Source organism: Pteropus vampyrus, unplaced genomic scaffold, assembly GCF_000151845.1.
Source record: "Pteropus vampyrus isolate Shadow unplaced genomic scaffold, Pvam_2.0 Scaffold31, whole genome shotgun sequence".
In the NCBI taxonomy this organism is placed as follows: Eukaryota; Metazoa; Chordata; class Mammalia; order Chiroptera; family Pteropodidae; genus Pteropus; species Pteropus vampyrus.
Window position 1 is genome coordinate 8,030,950 of NW_011888812.1, and position 15,440 is coordinate 8,046,389.

At 41.9% G+C, this 15,440-nt stretch overlaps 1 protein-coding gene across 1 annotated transcript in view; it reads left to right on the forward strand.

Moving 5' to 3' along the window:
- EXT2 (exostosin glycosyltransferase 2) overlaps positions 1-15,440 on the forward strand; it is a 129,985-nt gene that overhangs the window by 85,254 nt on the left and 29,291 nt on the right. The window contains exon 9 of the mRNA XM_023528792.1: positions 4,497-4,663. Coding sequence (XP_023384560.1) covers positions 4,497-4,663 — 167 coding nt within the window. The remainder of the gene's footprint in view (positions 1-4,496; positions 4,664-15,440) is intronic.

The following is a 15,440-nucleotide window of genomic DNA, read 5'->3' on the forward strand; positions in this document are numbered from 1 at the left end:
TCAGTTCTCTGATTTGGGGTTGTATAGAACAACTAGGTCCTTGTCAGGGACCCAAAGAGACAGGAAAGTAAATCTATTCTTTCAAAAATACTAATAGGAAGGGGAAAAAACCTCTTCTTTCTTACCTATATTTTTCTTTCCTACCTCATGCTTCTGTCCTGATTTTTAAAACAGAATCAAAATCCCATATCAGAATTATCTAAATGCTTTAGGGCAAAGAGTAATTATAATGCTTATTCTTTGATTGCTGCTCCCTTACCTTTGTCCTCCACAGAAGGGATGCTAAAGCCTGAAAGAATGGTGGTTCCCTTTCTTGGAGGCCTATTTTATTTAAAAATGTGAAGTGAAGAAACCGGGAATTCTATTTAGAGCCCTGTCTTGTGGTAATGATGGTTCTTAGCTGACCATTGAGATGGAGGCTCTTTTTGGCCACCCAGGCCCAACTCAGAACAGGGAAAGTAATCACATTTCCAAAAAAGCCACGATTCATTCTGTGTTTCCATTTGTACCCCACATCATCCTCTTTGTTAGATTTTTTAGAATAGCAGGGATTCTGTTTATTCAAAAGTGGACAAGGGAGGTACAAGCTGGAGGCATGTCCCTGTATTGTCAGAGTAGTGTACCAGATCTAAGATGTACCATCTTGCCGTCACTACCTAAGGTTCAAAAAAAATCCTTTGATTTTGTAAATAGACACAAACTTTCAAGGAAATCACAGCTAACATTTAGCGGTTGTCTACCATGTCCCAAGCACCGTGCTGCTAAATACATTCATGTTCATTCTCATAGTCATTCACGGAAAGATGGTGTTGTTATTCCCTCTTCATAGTCAGACAGATTCAAAGTGATTGACTTGTTCAAGATCACATGGCTAGTAAGGGGAACACCTGTTTGAAGCTGTTTCTAAAGACTGTGCTCTTTCTGTGATATATAAACTGCCTGATCCTAGGACTCAGAGGCATCTTGTTTGGTCTCTCATCTGATGTCAAGTACAAATCTGATCTAAGTTAGTACATTTCAAGTAAAAGGGCACATTATGTTGTTGAAGGCATTTCATTCATCTTAAGACAGTTTATACCATTAGAAAACTCTTACTTATTTTGAGTCGAAATCAATTTTCCTGAGACTTTCACCCAGCCACTGCTCATGGATCTAACTTTAGAGGCCGCAGAGAACAAATCCCTTTTCATCTGATAACCCTTCCATTATCCCTAGTGTATTCGTCAAGGCCCAGGTAGGAGACAGAAACCACACAGTAGCTTGAACAGGAGAAGTTTCATATAAAGAATTATTAACTAGTAACAGGATATTGGTGACTAAGGGGTAAAAAGAACTAAAGATTACAGGAAGTAAATTTGGGAGAGCACCTTCTCCACCTAGGTCTGAGATTCAAACCTTGTTGGAGAGCGCATGACTATAGCCCACTGCTGAGGTGCCACAGGCCAAGTCTGGCCAGCAAGAAACCAGATGTCCCCTTGGATACCCATAGAATTCAACAGAAAGCTGCTCAGCAGGTGTTACTGAGTTTTCTGGGAAACTGGCGAGGGCTTCAGTGGCGCTCCCTCGGAACCACCTACGGACAGAACCTCAGCTGAATTGCTCTCGGGGGTGCTGCTGAACTCACTGGGAAGCTGGTTGGGGTGTCCGCAGGACTTTCTGGGAAGCTGCCCCTGGAGCTAGAACTTAAACTTGCTGGAGATAAATGCCTCTGCCTGCCTACCTGCTGGTCAAGTGCTAGAGGAGCAAGAAGTAACAAAAGCACACCAGAACCAGGAAGAAAAGCCCCCTTCCTTCTAAAGTGTCTCTACAGCACCCTCTACTGACAGGGTTCAGCACTGGGCCAGCTGGCAAAGGGAAAACATTTCCAGTCTCACAAACAGGGTAATGAAGGGTGAATTGAAATTGAGAAGCAATAAATTGACAACTTGCACATTTAGTTTCTTTAAACATTCTATAGATATTCCTGATTCAAGTATCTGCACTACCCTCATAACACCTCCTAAACTGTTTTTTTAGTTGTTGGTACTTTTCCCATATTGTGATACCCAAATCAGAATACAGAGTCTAGCATAGGAGTTCTCCAAGTGTGGTCCAGGGGCCCCTGGACATCCCTGAGATCCTTTCAGGGGGTCTGCGAGGTTGAAATTATTTTCATGATAGTACTGAGTCACCCTCCCTTTCCCACTCTTTTATTCTTTCACAAGTAAACAGTGGAGTTTTCCGGAGCTACGTGACATGGGATAACGTCATCACTCTAATAGCTAATGGAATGTCTGCTTGTGTATTCTTGTGTTTTAAAATTCCCTCAGTTTTAATTTCTAATACAATAAAGTGTGTGTGTGTGTGTGTGTGTGTGTGTGTGTGTGTGTGTGTGTATCACACATAAACAAACTTTGAGGTTCTCAACAGTTTTAAAGAGTACAAAAGATTCCTGGCACCAAAAAGCTTGAGAACCACTGGGCTGGTAGGTAGGGCTATAACCTCCTTTAGATATTATGATCGACTCATGTTTTGTAAGGATTTGGACAGTAGATTTATGACAGAGATTTTATTTATCTAGAAGAGGGAGTGGGAAGCAAACAAGAATAAGGGTAGTTGCTGGAGAAAATTGTTGAACATCATTGTTTTATTCCAGATCTAGAGAAACATGAGATTTGCAAGCTGCAATAGATGGTACAGGTTCAATTTGGTCTTTTATGCTAAACAGACTTAGATTCCAATACTAACCTTATCATTTATTAACTCTGTAACCCTGGCCAAGTTACTTAACCTCTCTGAGCCTTGTAAATACTACTTTGTAAACTCTGCCCGATAGGGTTGTCAGGAGGCTTGAATGACATTGCATCTTTAAAGTGTCTGGCATATACTAGTTGCTTCATAAAGATCTCTCTCTCACTCGCTGCTTATTCTTACCCCAAGAAGAAGGGATTTGCCTAAGATCCCATAGGTAAGGCAGAACTCAGGTCTCCAGTATCTCAGTCCTATGTCCACTCATTTGTTCCAAAGATATTTATTGATTATGTGATTCTGTACCAGGAGTGAAACTATAATTAACTGTTGTTATTGATTAAAAGACAGCAGCCTATAGGATCATTTCTGGTCTCCAGTTTAGTCCTTTTCCAAACATGCTTTTTTTGGAGTTGACCACATTTTTAGGCTCTGTGCTCATTTAAGGCTGTGAATATCTTTTTTAATCACAGGGCCTCTCACTTGCATAGGCTTCTTCCAAGATTCTGGTAATGCCCCAACAATGTGGTACTTGGACTTACTATAAAATATGTGGAAGTGAGATATTTTGTCTGCAGTTAGTTAAGACAGCATTTTTTCCCCTTCTGACTTTTCCTCTGTCATACTTCTCTTTATTATGGCGACTTTGGAGTGGCTATGGGCATGTTAGGGCTTCCAGACCCACAAAAACTAGATCATTCCACCACTACATGATGGACTTTTAGGAAACAGTATGATACCTAGCTTTCCTATTCTCATTTGACAAGTGTTGTGTGAAGAACAGACTGCCCTCTGTAAAGAACCCTGAGATCTACAGACAGGGGTACCGTACCAAAGAAGTATTCATTTCACGCTATGCTAAATGCAGCATTTTAAAATAAGGAACCTGCGGTTAAATTGCTTCAGTCATCTCAAAGTAGAATGGTGAAAATGTAAGGCAAGTCATGGGTTGGTGTTTCTTTACTGTGCTAGAAAATCCCACATAATTGAACCGAGAAATTTGATATTTACTCTGTAAATTGGACATGATGAGAGCCAAACTCGGTAAATCACGGGCGAGGGGCTGTCGAGTGGATAAAGTGCTAAGTTCGGGAAGCTGCACTCGTTGGGCGAAACAGTGTTGTGAGGGGCGCATTTTGCGGCCTGGTTAAGCTGCCTGAGCGCGCTCAGAGTTGGGCACGTCGGGGCGGACCTCCTCCACGCGTGCATCCTGTTTCCTAGCAGAGCCGCAGGCAGGTTTCTACCTGGCGTGTACCTGTTGGAAAGTATTTTGTAGACGTGGTAGAATTTTGACATTAGAACTAATCACTATGCTGTACAACTGAACTAATGTACTATTGTATGACAACTATAACTGAAAAAAAAAAACCTCATTGAATCGTACAGTGTAAATATGAACAACTAATTATTATACCTCAATACAGCTGAGGGAAGAAACAAAAACAAAAACAAACTGTGGGCCTGAGAAGGAGGCAGTCAAGACTGGATTTCTCTTGTCATTGTGATCCTGGTCCTTTTGCTTCTCTGTCTCTCAGTTGTGAGTTGAAGCCAGTTTGTGCCTTCTGGTTAAGGCAGTATTGAGAATTAGTAGTGCCATTGTAAGGACTTAGAGAGGATAGACATATTTATAATATATTATAAAACTGCATTTGTAAGAATTTCCCTTGCACATTCGTACATGTGGATTGAATTGATTCTTCCATTTCATTTGTGGTATGATACTCTAAGTACTTTATTAGAGATACATATCTTGTTTTTTCTTTTCCCAGAGTCTCTCTGGCCCAAAATCCGGGTTCCATTAAAAGTTGTGAGGACAGCTGAAAACAAGTTGAGTAACCGTTTCTTCCCGTATGATGAAATCGAGACCGAGGCCGTCCTGGCCATCGATGATGATATCATTATGCTGACCTCTGATGAGCTGCAGTTTGGTTATGAGGTAAGGAGGCTTTCAACAGTTTATTTACATATTTAATATTCACATCCTAGTATTGTTTGTTGTTCCTAATAAAGAGTATTATATCTCATTCTCTAAAGTCAGAATTTTAGAATTCTAGTAGGGTCCAGAGCCGTGCACAGGAGCGTGGGTTATGAAGCTGTTCTTTAAAACTTTGGGGAAACCCTATTCCAGAATGACAGCTGTGCCCTCCACTCGTTTTGGGAACTCCCAAGGAGAGTCCCGGGGGACATTTTCAAAAGAGCAGCTATAGCGTTTAACAAGCACTTAATTGATGTCTCCTTTTGAATAGCGCTTCCCCTGATTCAAGCAGCTCGGCACCGCAACAGTAAAAACATCAGTAAGTGAAGAAGCTGGCGACACTGACAAACAGAAAGCAGAGCCCGTCGATGGCTTTTTTCCTGAGTTTTAAGTGGAGAGACTGGCTGCCTGTCTTTAGGGAGAAACACTCTCTATCACCGTTCATTCAATGCGGCTGATGGATTAGGCCAGGTTCAAGGGTTAAGTATGGAGACCAGTAAAGGTCTCCCTCGGGGAAAGTGCCAGAGCCCAGGCCTGGTGAAAAGCAATAGGAATTGATGAGCTCTGTCAGGGAGGATGTGCGGGAGATGCATGGTGGCTGCAGGGGTTTAATGGGGGTATCAGACCTAAGCAAAACAGAGTGTATAAATCAATTAGCTACAGCTGGCACAGGGGAAAGTGCTGAAATTTATCCCCAATAGTTATCTTGCCTTTGGGAGAAAGGTAACCAACCATCTTCTTTAGTTGATTCAGGATTTGTTGAATTTGAGATTCTACGAAATCAGGAATTGTTAGGAAGTGAAGTCATATTTGGTACATATATTTATTATAGGAATTTATTTTCTAACCCCGAAAAGTGGACTTTAAGGGGAAGAAATAGGAATCCCCCTACCACTGCTACCACTAAAAATTAAAAGCTCAAGTTTTCCCGGGTTTGTTTGTTTCCTCCCAAATATATATGTGTATAGCTCCATTTGAGTGTAAAAAATTGTTAGGAAATAGGCTGGCGTGTCAGTATAGTTCTTGGCCAGCGGGAGGCTTGAGAATAGCTCGTAAAGCATACATTTATCCCATTTTTTAAAAAAGCAAATTACCTTTAGCCAGTTCTCTAGCCAGTTCACGGCTTAAAGATCAATCTTTTTCTGCCAGTATTTTCTCTCTTCATTGCCTATAATAGCTTCAAATTATGCCCATGTGTTTGTTTTTGTGGAAAAAGGGAACACTCAGAATGGTATAGCCAAGACAGAGAGCTACCTCTTCTTGCGGAGTCTCAGCTCCAGCGTCACAAAGCAGGTGTGGGGTTGTGAGACAATAGCTTAATAACTAGCACAGTCTACCCCTTTGGCTTCTCAGTGTCCATACACAGCCTTCTACATGGATTTGAACTTCATTCAGCAATAGTAACAACTTTATTCTTCCACTTAGAAGATGCAGCCATCCCCTATACAAATAAAGACTTCTCATTCTCTCCCCCAAGGAGGAGACACAAAGTCCCAGTGGTCATAATATTAACTTCTGGGTAATTATTAATTCCTTTTTTAATTTAATCACAGTTCTATTTGAATGTTCTGTCAACGAATAAATTGTAGATTTTCACTTCTGCAGAAGATCAAGTAAGCACATTTCACCCTATTCCTGGAAGAGGAAGACAGACTGGCTAGGAACGTCAGGACTTGAGGGATGTCCCAGCAGTGAGTTCCCGTGGGTTTTTTTCCTCCCTTTCTCCCTCTTTCCTTCCCTTTCTCCCTCCCTCTCTCCCTTCCCTCCACGGTCTCAGTGCTAGAGAAGGCCATAACAATTACAGGCATAGATAAAAACAAGCAAGCAAGCAAACAAGAAAAACCGACTTTCTCTTGCCAAAGACTGGGAAGAGGGCAGCCCTTGCATATGGAACCCTTTTGACTATACCCACTGTGCACCAGGCAGACACCACAAAAGAAGCTTTCCATTACCTCTGCCAGCTAGATGCTGTGACCTTGGAGATTGTCATGCAGAGCCCTGTTGACCTGTGGGATGGAACCCAGTTGCCCATCCAGGCCCTGCACTAAGTGAACGTCAGCAAAGAGGCAGCTATGGAGATTGGTGGCGAGGAGTCCTGCTCACTGTTCCCAGATAGCAAAGAGCCAGAGCCTCATCTCATCCCAGTTTAAGGCTGGAGGGAAGATCCTGCAAAGGAGAAGCCGAAAAAGGGATTCTTTAAATCTGTGTTTGAGGTCCTGGGCACACTCTCCCCCTCCTCCCTTCAATCAGCCCGTGCGTATTACTGACTAGAATCAATACAGCAAAAGCTTTGAGAAATAAACTGTGATATAGAACACTACCCAGGTCTCAAATTAGCCAACACCAAGATGACACAGATGCTGGAATTATTCGACATAGATTTTAAAACTGCCATCATAAAAAAATCCTCTAATAAGCAATTATTATGCGCACTGGAAAAAGAGAAAGTCTTGGCAGAGAAACAGAAGATATAAAGAACCAGATGGAGATTTCAGAACTGAAAAATGGCAGTAACCTAAATTTAAAACTCAATGGGCTCAATAGGTGAATGGAAATGATAGGAAGGAATTGGTGAACTTGAGGATAAGTTAGCAGGAATTATTCAGTCTGAAAAGAGAAAATAGATTTAAAAAAACTGAACAGTACCTCGGAGACAATCACGAAAAATATAACATCCACATCATCAGAGTTCCAGAAGAAGAGAAAGAATATGGGACTGAAAGAATATTTGAAGAAATAATGGCTGAAAACTTTCAGAATTTGAGCAAGGACATTAAACTTATCAGGAAGCAACAAACATCCAAAGAATAAGTTGCCTAAATTTATGTATACACTGAGTAATCGTAACATTGATTCTTATATAAAATAGAAATAGGAAAAGAAGAGGAGACAAATTCGTGTATGTATGCAAGGAAAGGAGAAAATATGCATAGCCAATACATTCTTTGCTTCTGTAGCTTGGTCATGAGACCATAGTTGATATTTATAACTTTCTTATTATACTACCCATTCTATGTTCCCTTTGTTCTCTAGCATGTTTATTATAGACCTAATTTCTTTAATAGCTCCAATACTATTCAGACTCTTTTATTTCTTCTTGTATTAGTTTTTAATAGGTTGTGTTTTTCTAGGAATCTGTTCATTTCATCTAAATCATACAATGTATTACTATAAAGTCATTTATCTTATTTCGTTAAAAGTCTACAGGATTTGGAATGATGTATTCTTTTTCATTCCTGATATTGGTAATTTTTGTTTTTCTCTTCCTTGATCAGCGTTGTTAGAGGTATAGCAATGTCATAATGTTTTCAAAGAATCAACTTCTGATTTGGTTGACTTTATATTTGCTTTGTATTTCATTAACCATTAATTTCTTCTACTTTCATGAGTTTGTTGCTGTTATTTTTCTAGCCTTTTAATTTGATAGCTTAGATCATCGATCTCAATATTTTTCTAACATAGCATTTAAAGCTGTAAATTTCTCCTTAATTATTGCCTTGGGTATATTCCCAAGTTTTGCTGTTATATTTTTATTATCCTTAAGTTTAAAATATATCCTAACTTGCACTGTAATATCTTCTTTAACCTGTAGTTATATAAAAGTATACTGTCTACTTTTGACAGTTTTTAAAATTCCCCTTTTCTTATTGATTTCTGATTTGATTCCACTGTGGTCAGAAAATATATTCCATGTGATTTCGACATTTTGAAATTTATTGAGCTTATACGGCCCAGTAAAAGGTCTATTTTGTTAAATATTCTGTGTGCACTAAAAAAGCATACATTCTGCAATTGTAGATTTAATGATCTTACTAGGTCAATTAAGTAAGGTTCGTTACCTCGGCACTTTTAATTTTAATCTAAATGTCCCCCCTGCTTGTTTCTCTCTAAAATAGGCATCTCTATTTCTTATTTATTTTTTCTATAGCCTTTATCATTTCTGTCATAGTTAAATCCATGATCCTAGTTTAAATAAAAAATAGTTTAAACATATTATTGAATTCGTGAGAATCAAAGAGAAACCATGCAACAGGCCTTTCTTGCTGTGCCTCCAAAGAATTTTTAGAGAAATCTGAAGAGACACAATTCCCCATCTGGGAATTTTTCAGAAAGGGGAAGCCAGCAGTCTTCTAGTAGCTAGAGTGGTTTTACCAGTCCGGCCTGGAGACAGAAGAGCAGAGTAAATGATGTCCTGCAGTCCCTTCAGGTGTAACAAATCTAAGAGACCAGACGTGCAGGCAAACCTGCTGAAGTGGTTCCATGGGAAGAAGTACCAGACTTCTGTACATACAGCATGTCAGACGCCTTCCTTTCCTGTGAAACTCAGAGAGATCACATGTGTGAGGATCCAGGGGTATTTGGAGGCGATGGCCAGCAGCATGTTAGGAGGCAAAGGGCAAATACAGCTGTCATGTTAATGGAGGACAACCAGGGTGGAGTGTGCTGGACCAGGACTCGTTTCGGTCGTGGTTCTGCTGATGCCTCCTCTGAGGCCTCCTCTGAGGCCTCTCATGTCCACTCAAGCAGCAGAGTTTCAGCCTGATTTACACAAATGCGAGGGCATTTTAAGGCAGTGCTTTTGTCAGAGGTTAGAAGCATGGATTTGTAGAGATTTGCCATTTGCATTCAAGCAATAGTCTTCATGGCTTACTTAAGGGACATTGAGCAGAGACTAAAGGGCAGCTCACAGGTTGTTCACTTCCCAAAGCCGTGAGAAGAAAATGTGGGCCCGACATAAGAGTTAAGAGGTGCAGGAGGAGCGATGGGGGAAGAACAGCCTGAAAATGATAGTGAACCCCAGAATCCCGTTCCGGGAGGAAGTTGCTAGAGCCTCAGCAGTGCTCTCCACGGCCTTTGTCAGATTGTAGCACAAGTTCGTAATGTTAGTGCTGCGTGCTGCGGTGTGTCAACGAGGCTGCTGCCAAGAGGGGACCCACCCTCAGGCCTCCCTGCCGATCTGGCCAGAGCATCAGAATCCCAGCATGCCTCTTAACCACAGTCCAGAAGCTCAGAGCGCGAAGGGACCCAGAGATCATCCCGCCTCTTTCTGCTTTACTGCTGAGGAAACTGAGGTGCGAAGAGGTTAAGTTACATCTTTAAAGTGTTAAATGCACATTAAATATGACCCTTAAAGGCACAACAGAGCAAGTTCTTGGGAACGAAAGGCCGGCCCGTGTAGGAAAGGCCTTTTTTCTTCCACTGTCTGTGACTTGAGCACGCAGACATTAGGATTAGAGACCTAATACTGGGTACCGTTATTTGTTTAATTGGAAGAAAACACAAGGGTCATTTGCCTGTTTAAATGGGTCATATTCCCTGTTGGAAGGCAAAGAGCTTTGGGAAATGTTACATTCCCTCTCCAGCCCCAAAATCAGAAGCTAAAGAATGATCTTCTCTGGCCCTGCGTGTTTCTGACTTGTTTGACAAGCTCTAGTGAGCTACCAGATGTTGAAATTCTTTTCAGCCTGGAATAATTTATTTATCTGTTTATGTATTTCTCCAGGAAAGTATCTATTGAGTTCTTGATACTCATTTGCAAGGAGCTCCTGGGGGAACAGTAGCAGTGTATAGTGTTACTCGAATGTTTGATTTTTTTTTTTCCCCCCAAGTCTGTCTGCTTTTATTTCAGTCCTAAAGAGCTGGGAAATAAAATGCAACTTGTTCCTCCTCCCCTCCCCCGCCTTTAAAGGAGACCGTTTAAAACATGTGGCAGAAAATGAGCCATGCAGACTTGGCTGAATGTATGAACCCGTGAATTTATTTTTTCTTTTATGCTTTGATCCTCATTTCCAACCATAAAAATTATTAGTAGCACTTAAGTGTTGAACATTTTTCACCTGAGTGATGTGAAACACTCTTGGCTAGTAATACTGGTTATAAAGTCAGTACTTCGCGTGGGGAATGGACTTCACGAAGAGCAACTGGATGTTATTAGGTGCACAAAATGCTGATGCCTTTCCTTCTCTGCCTGGGTATCCCATGGGCGACAGAGGCTGGGTAAACCTCTTGGATGCTAATAAATTACGAGAATTTATTTGTATTATTGTGTTCACAACTCCACAAGGCAATGGCAAGTATACACTTTCAAAGAATCATGGGAGGAAATCAGAAGAACTTGAAATGTCTGTCTCTCTCTTGTTTTTTTTGTGAGAACAAAAAACCATCTTTAAGTGGGCTTTCCTGGTGTAGGACGCACCAAGAGGAGAGGGAGCAAAGTGAGAATAAGCTTGGTATGTGTGGTTGCACAGGGAAGTTATAAGCAGATTGATGAGATGAGGGCGGAACTTGTTTTTTGGTGAACAATGGAACCTAGGTTGCTTAGGCAATATAGGGCCAGCTGACAGACGGGTGAAGAGGCCAGCTGAAAAGTGTAAGGTGGTAAAGAGGTAGGTTTGTAGAGAGGTGTATGGTAAAAGCAGGTCGCAGGATGAATTAGAGATGACAGAGACTGAAGACAGGGAAAGCCAGTTAGGCAGTGGCAGTGGAGAAATGCACTGGAGAACCAAAAAGGAAAAGATAGGCCTACACATAGCTCAGACTTAATTTGTGGTGAGGAAGCTCAACTAATTGGAGAATTCCAGAGCCGAGGCTCTATATAACAGTTACATTTTAAACGTAATCAGTAAAATTTATAGTTATCTGTATACTCGTCCAGGGAGAGTGGGAGAGATGGTAAAAATCTGTGATTCTAAATAAACCATCCCACTTTTTCTCTTCTCACTAGAAGATCTGAAAGATGGAAACAACCTATCATGGGATTATACTTCCTAAATATCTCTTTAAAAACTAGCAGGTAACTTAACAACAACAACAACAACAACAACAACAACAACAAAAACGCTATCTCTGTCTTGTTGTCCCTCTCTGAGCCTTCTGCCAGTGAAAAGTGCCACAGATACCAGGTCTGGGGAACAGATAAATGGAAAACAAGTCTTGGATTGGGTCTAAAGATTGTTTCTCACAAACTTGTAGTAAAAATCCTTCTGATAGAAAATTAACTGCTTCTCTCCCTAGATTTCAGCCTCAGAGTTCTAAATCTGAAAATGTGCTATCTTGTTGGGAATACAGGGAGGGTCTCTTCTGAAAGGTTTTTCTTTTTGGTACACGGAACCACTTATCTCATCCTGCCATGGGATCTAGAGCGGGCTTACCCTTTGAGTTCATCCGGGACAGCAAGAAGCTCGATGACTGCGTAGCCAAGACTAATAGGAGCGTCCCTAAGGGAGGGACATGCTTGCAGTAGACGGATGGTCCAGTCATTGGAAGTGTCTCAGTCTTCAGTGAGAAAACTAGACCCTTAGATTTCCATTCCTCGACCTCTTGGCCAACTCAGGTCCTTGAGCCTTCACAGTATCTGACCCAGTGGGTGACTGGCAAGCCTGGGAATTCAAGTCTTTTCTGCTCTTATCTGGATGATAGACCGCAGCAGGAGTGCCCGATGGAGCCAGTCAGGACTTCATCCACACGGCCGCTGCAGGGCTGCAGCCACTGAGACTCTCTGTGAGCTGGGGCCGTTTTTGGCACGCACAGATCTAACCTTGCCAAAGCTGTTTGGGATCAGCATTCACTGGGCACTAAAGCTTCACAGTGTAGCTGGAACCATTTTGCCAACACTGAGCTTTTTGTAACTCTGACTTCCTTAGGACTTGTGGTGTGCCCTCTTCATTGAGTGTCTGAAGAAGCTGATGGCTGTATGCTCTCTTGGAGCCTGTACTATCTGAGTGAATGACAGTCCCCTCTGAGTACCTATCCTGGGCCTGGCCGTAATACTGAAAGGGACATCTGTCTGTCTTTCCTCCATCGTTCACTTAAGTACCTGAGGAGCTGCCTTTGTAGAGAGCCTTATCTTCAGAAGTGGGAACGGGACACATGGTTCGTTTCTTTCTATGCGCGTCCCCCTCCCTGTAAGGTAAGGCCAGAGGTTCTTTCAGAGGAGACACGTGAAAGGTTGTGGTCAGAGGTGAGTCATTCTTTCTCAGAGACTTCTCTCCCGGGATAGTCTCCACATCGCTTCAGGCTCCCTGTTCTCAGCCTGTAGGAGAGCTGAGTAATCGGTTAGGTCTGTCCCGTGTCCAGCTTGCATTGATTTACACCCCCAAGACTCACGGGACCTGGAGGGAAAATAGTCCGTGCGTGCGGCTGCCGCAGTGAGAACTGCTGAAAGAAGATCCAGAGCAGCGGCCAGGAGCCCGCAGAGGTGCTGAGAGAGGCTTCAGTGCAGGCCGACCTCTCAGAGCCTTTCCAAAGTGCCCAGTCCCCATCGGAGAACAAGCCAAACAAATATTAAGGGAAGGAAATCGAATACATATACCGAACCGTGAAATAACATCTGATCGTTTGAAAAAGCGCCCAGTTGGGAATTACAATAGAGTGACACTTTTTCCTTCCCCACTGAGCACATTAGAAATAACAAGCTCGGAATTTGTTTACACAGCCATTAATGAAACCTCAAATGTAGGGCGAAGGACTCTGGCTCCCAAAGAGAAGGGGACACGCTTTCTGCTGCCACATCTTACCGTCAAAGGGTGTCTCCTGCACACAGACTCCCATCCCAAATAAGTCAGGTGGGTTTCAAGATGTTTTTCATACTTGCTTGTTTTGTGCCAAGCAGTGCCGGTGAGGAAAGAGCTCTCGTGGCCTTTCCGCTCCCAGCCCTTAGCGCTGCCTACGGGGCCTCAACACAGCTCCATCAGGGCCACCTGGCTTCGTTGCTTCCTGCCTCGGGAGCAAGTGCTTATAATGTGGGGTAGTTACTTTAATGTGGGGTGTTGGCACACCTGATGGTTTAAAGAGTGCACACGCCCCTCCCCGCATTCAAAGGGACATATCTGCAGTGGTCTTCTAACCCTGAAAGGATCCATATGTTTGAAGGTTATTGTTCCGAAAGCTGCCTGTTGTCTCATTGAGATTGATTACAGGCTTTTACTGCTCCAGGAATTCAGAGCTTCAGGATTTGGCTTCTGATTTGGGGATATGGGGAATTTGTCTTGCATGGGCTGCTTATCTGCCCTGATTTTGATAGAGATGCTTAAGGAAGGTGTGTGAGCAGGAATTGGCATAGGGCCAGAGGAAATGAAAGCCACAGCAGCATCCAGGCCCCAAAATCACCCATCAGAGCTCTCAGAAGGGCAGTGCTATGGCTTTCCAAGGAAAAGGCTGTGCTGTTCCCAATTGCGAAGCTACACTCTGCCAGTTGTAAGTCTGCTTGCAAAATCATGAGTTTGAGACAGTGGTTGGTGATCGTTATTGCATTGGACATAGCAATTCCACTTTTTGGAAGAATAAAAAGAAAGAAAACTTAAAGGATCAGAATAGTCCCCTGACCATAGAAATGTCACAATTGGAAAATGAGTCTCTACAAATTGACGTGAACTGGTTGGTGTGGTATTTATAGCTCATCTCTTAGATCGCATCGATTGCTTGGTGCTCAACAGTTAGTACCCAGGGTTCATTCACATTAATTATGGTTGCAGTATATTTGCTACTATCTGTTGGCTGGTTTAGATCAAGAGTTGGAAACCTTTAAAAGTTCCCAGCCAGCCTTTGTGTTGGGCTGAAGATTTGAGGGGTGGGGCGCAAGTCCTGGTTAAATATTGATACTCCGCTCTAAGAGAAGGAAGGAAGGAGTAACCAGGGCCGTAATGAAATCCACAGCAGAGACCTGGGGCTGAACTGGAAAACTCCCTTTAGAGCCGTCCATTCAGACAGGATTCTGCGTGCCTTTTTTGCTACTGGCATCTCAGTACTTGACACATAGTAGATGCTCAGTAAATATTTATTAGCTAAATGAGAGGAAATGTGTTTGGACATTGAATTTTCTCTGATTTAGTTTCTGTGAGTAAAATTATAAGAAGTCGTTCAAAGTTACATAATTTTTTATTCTGTATTTGATGGGATAATCCTGGTCTCCTTCTTGGCCTGCTAAATAGACAGCAAAGAATAATTTTGTACAACTGACTTACCTGACTGGGGGCAATGAGAATCTCATCCTAACTTTGTGATTTAACTTTCTTTTCCTTTCTTCCCTGAAAATGAAATTCATGAAGGCTTTTCCTTATTCCCTGCTTTCCCACCCCCAACCCAGAAGTAATCCTACTTTTGCCTATGTTCTTGCTTCTATTAAGCATTCTAGCTTTTTATGCATATCATTAGCTTTTCTACATAGCAAACTCCTTAATAAATATGCTTTATTTTTGTGCTTACTCTTCTAAGTGTAAGATAGTCCCTAAAAATGGGGGAGGGGCAACTGATTTTTGACAAAAGGTGCAAACAGTTCAGTAGAGGAAAGATAGCCTTTTCAACAAATGGTGATGGACGGACTGGATATCCACAGGCAAAAATTTAACCCTGATCTAAACTTTACATCTTATAGAAAAATTAACTGAAAGTGAATTATGGACTTACATATATTCATAGGGCTTTAAAGCTTTTAGGAGAAAACTTAAGTAGAAAATCTTCAGGATCTCAGGCTAAACAAAGAGTCCTTAGATTTAACACCGAAAGCATAATCCATAAAAGGAAAAATTGATAAATTGGACCTCGTCAAAATTAAAAACTTGTGCTCTGTGAAGAACCTTTTGAAGAGGATGAAAAGACAAGCTACGATTGAGAGACAATATTTGCAAACTACATACCCAACAAAGGACTAAATATCTAGGATATATAAAGAACTCTCAAAACTCAACAGTGAAAAACAGTCCGATTAGAACATGGGCAAAGGACATGAACAGACATTTCA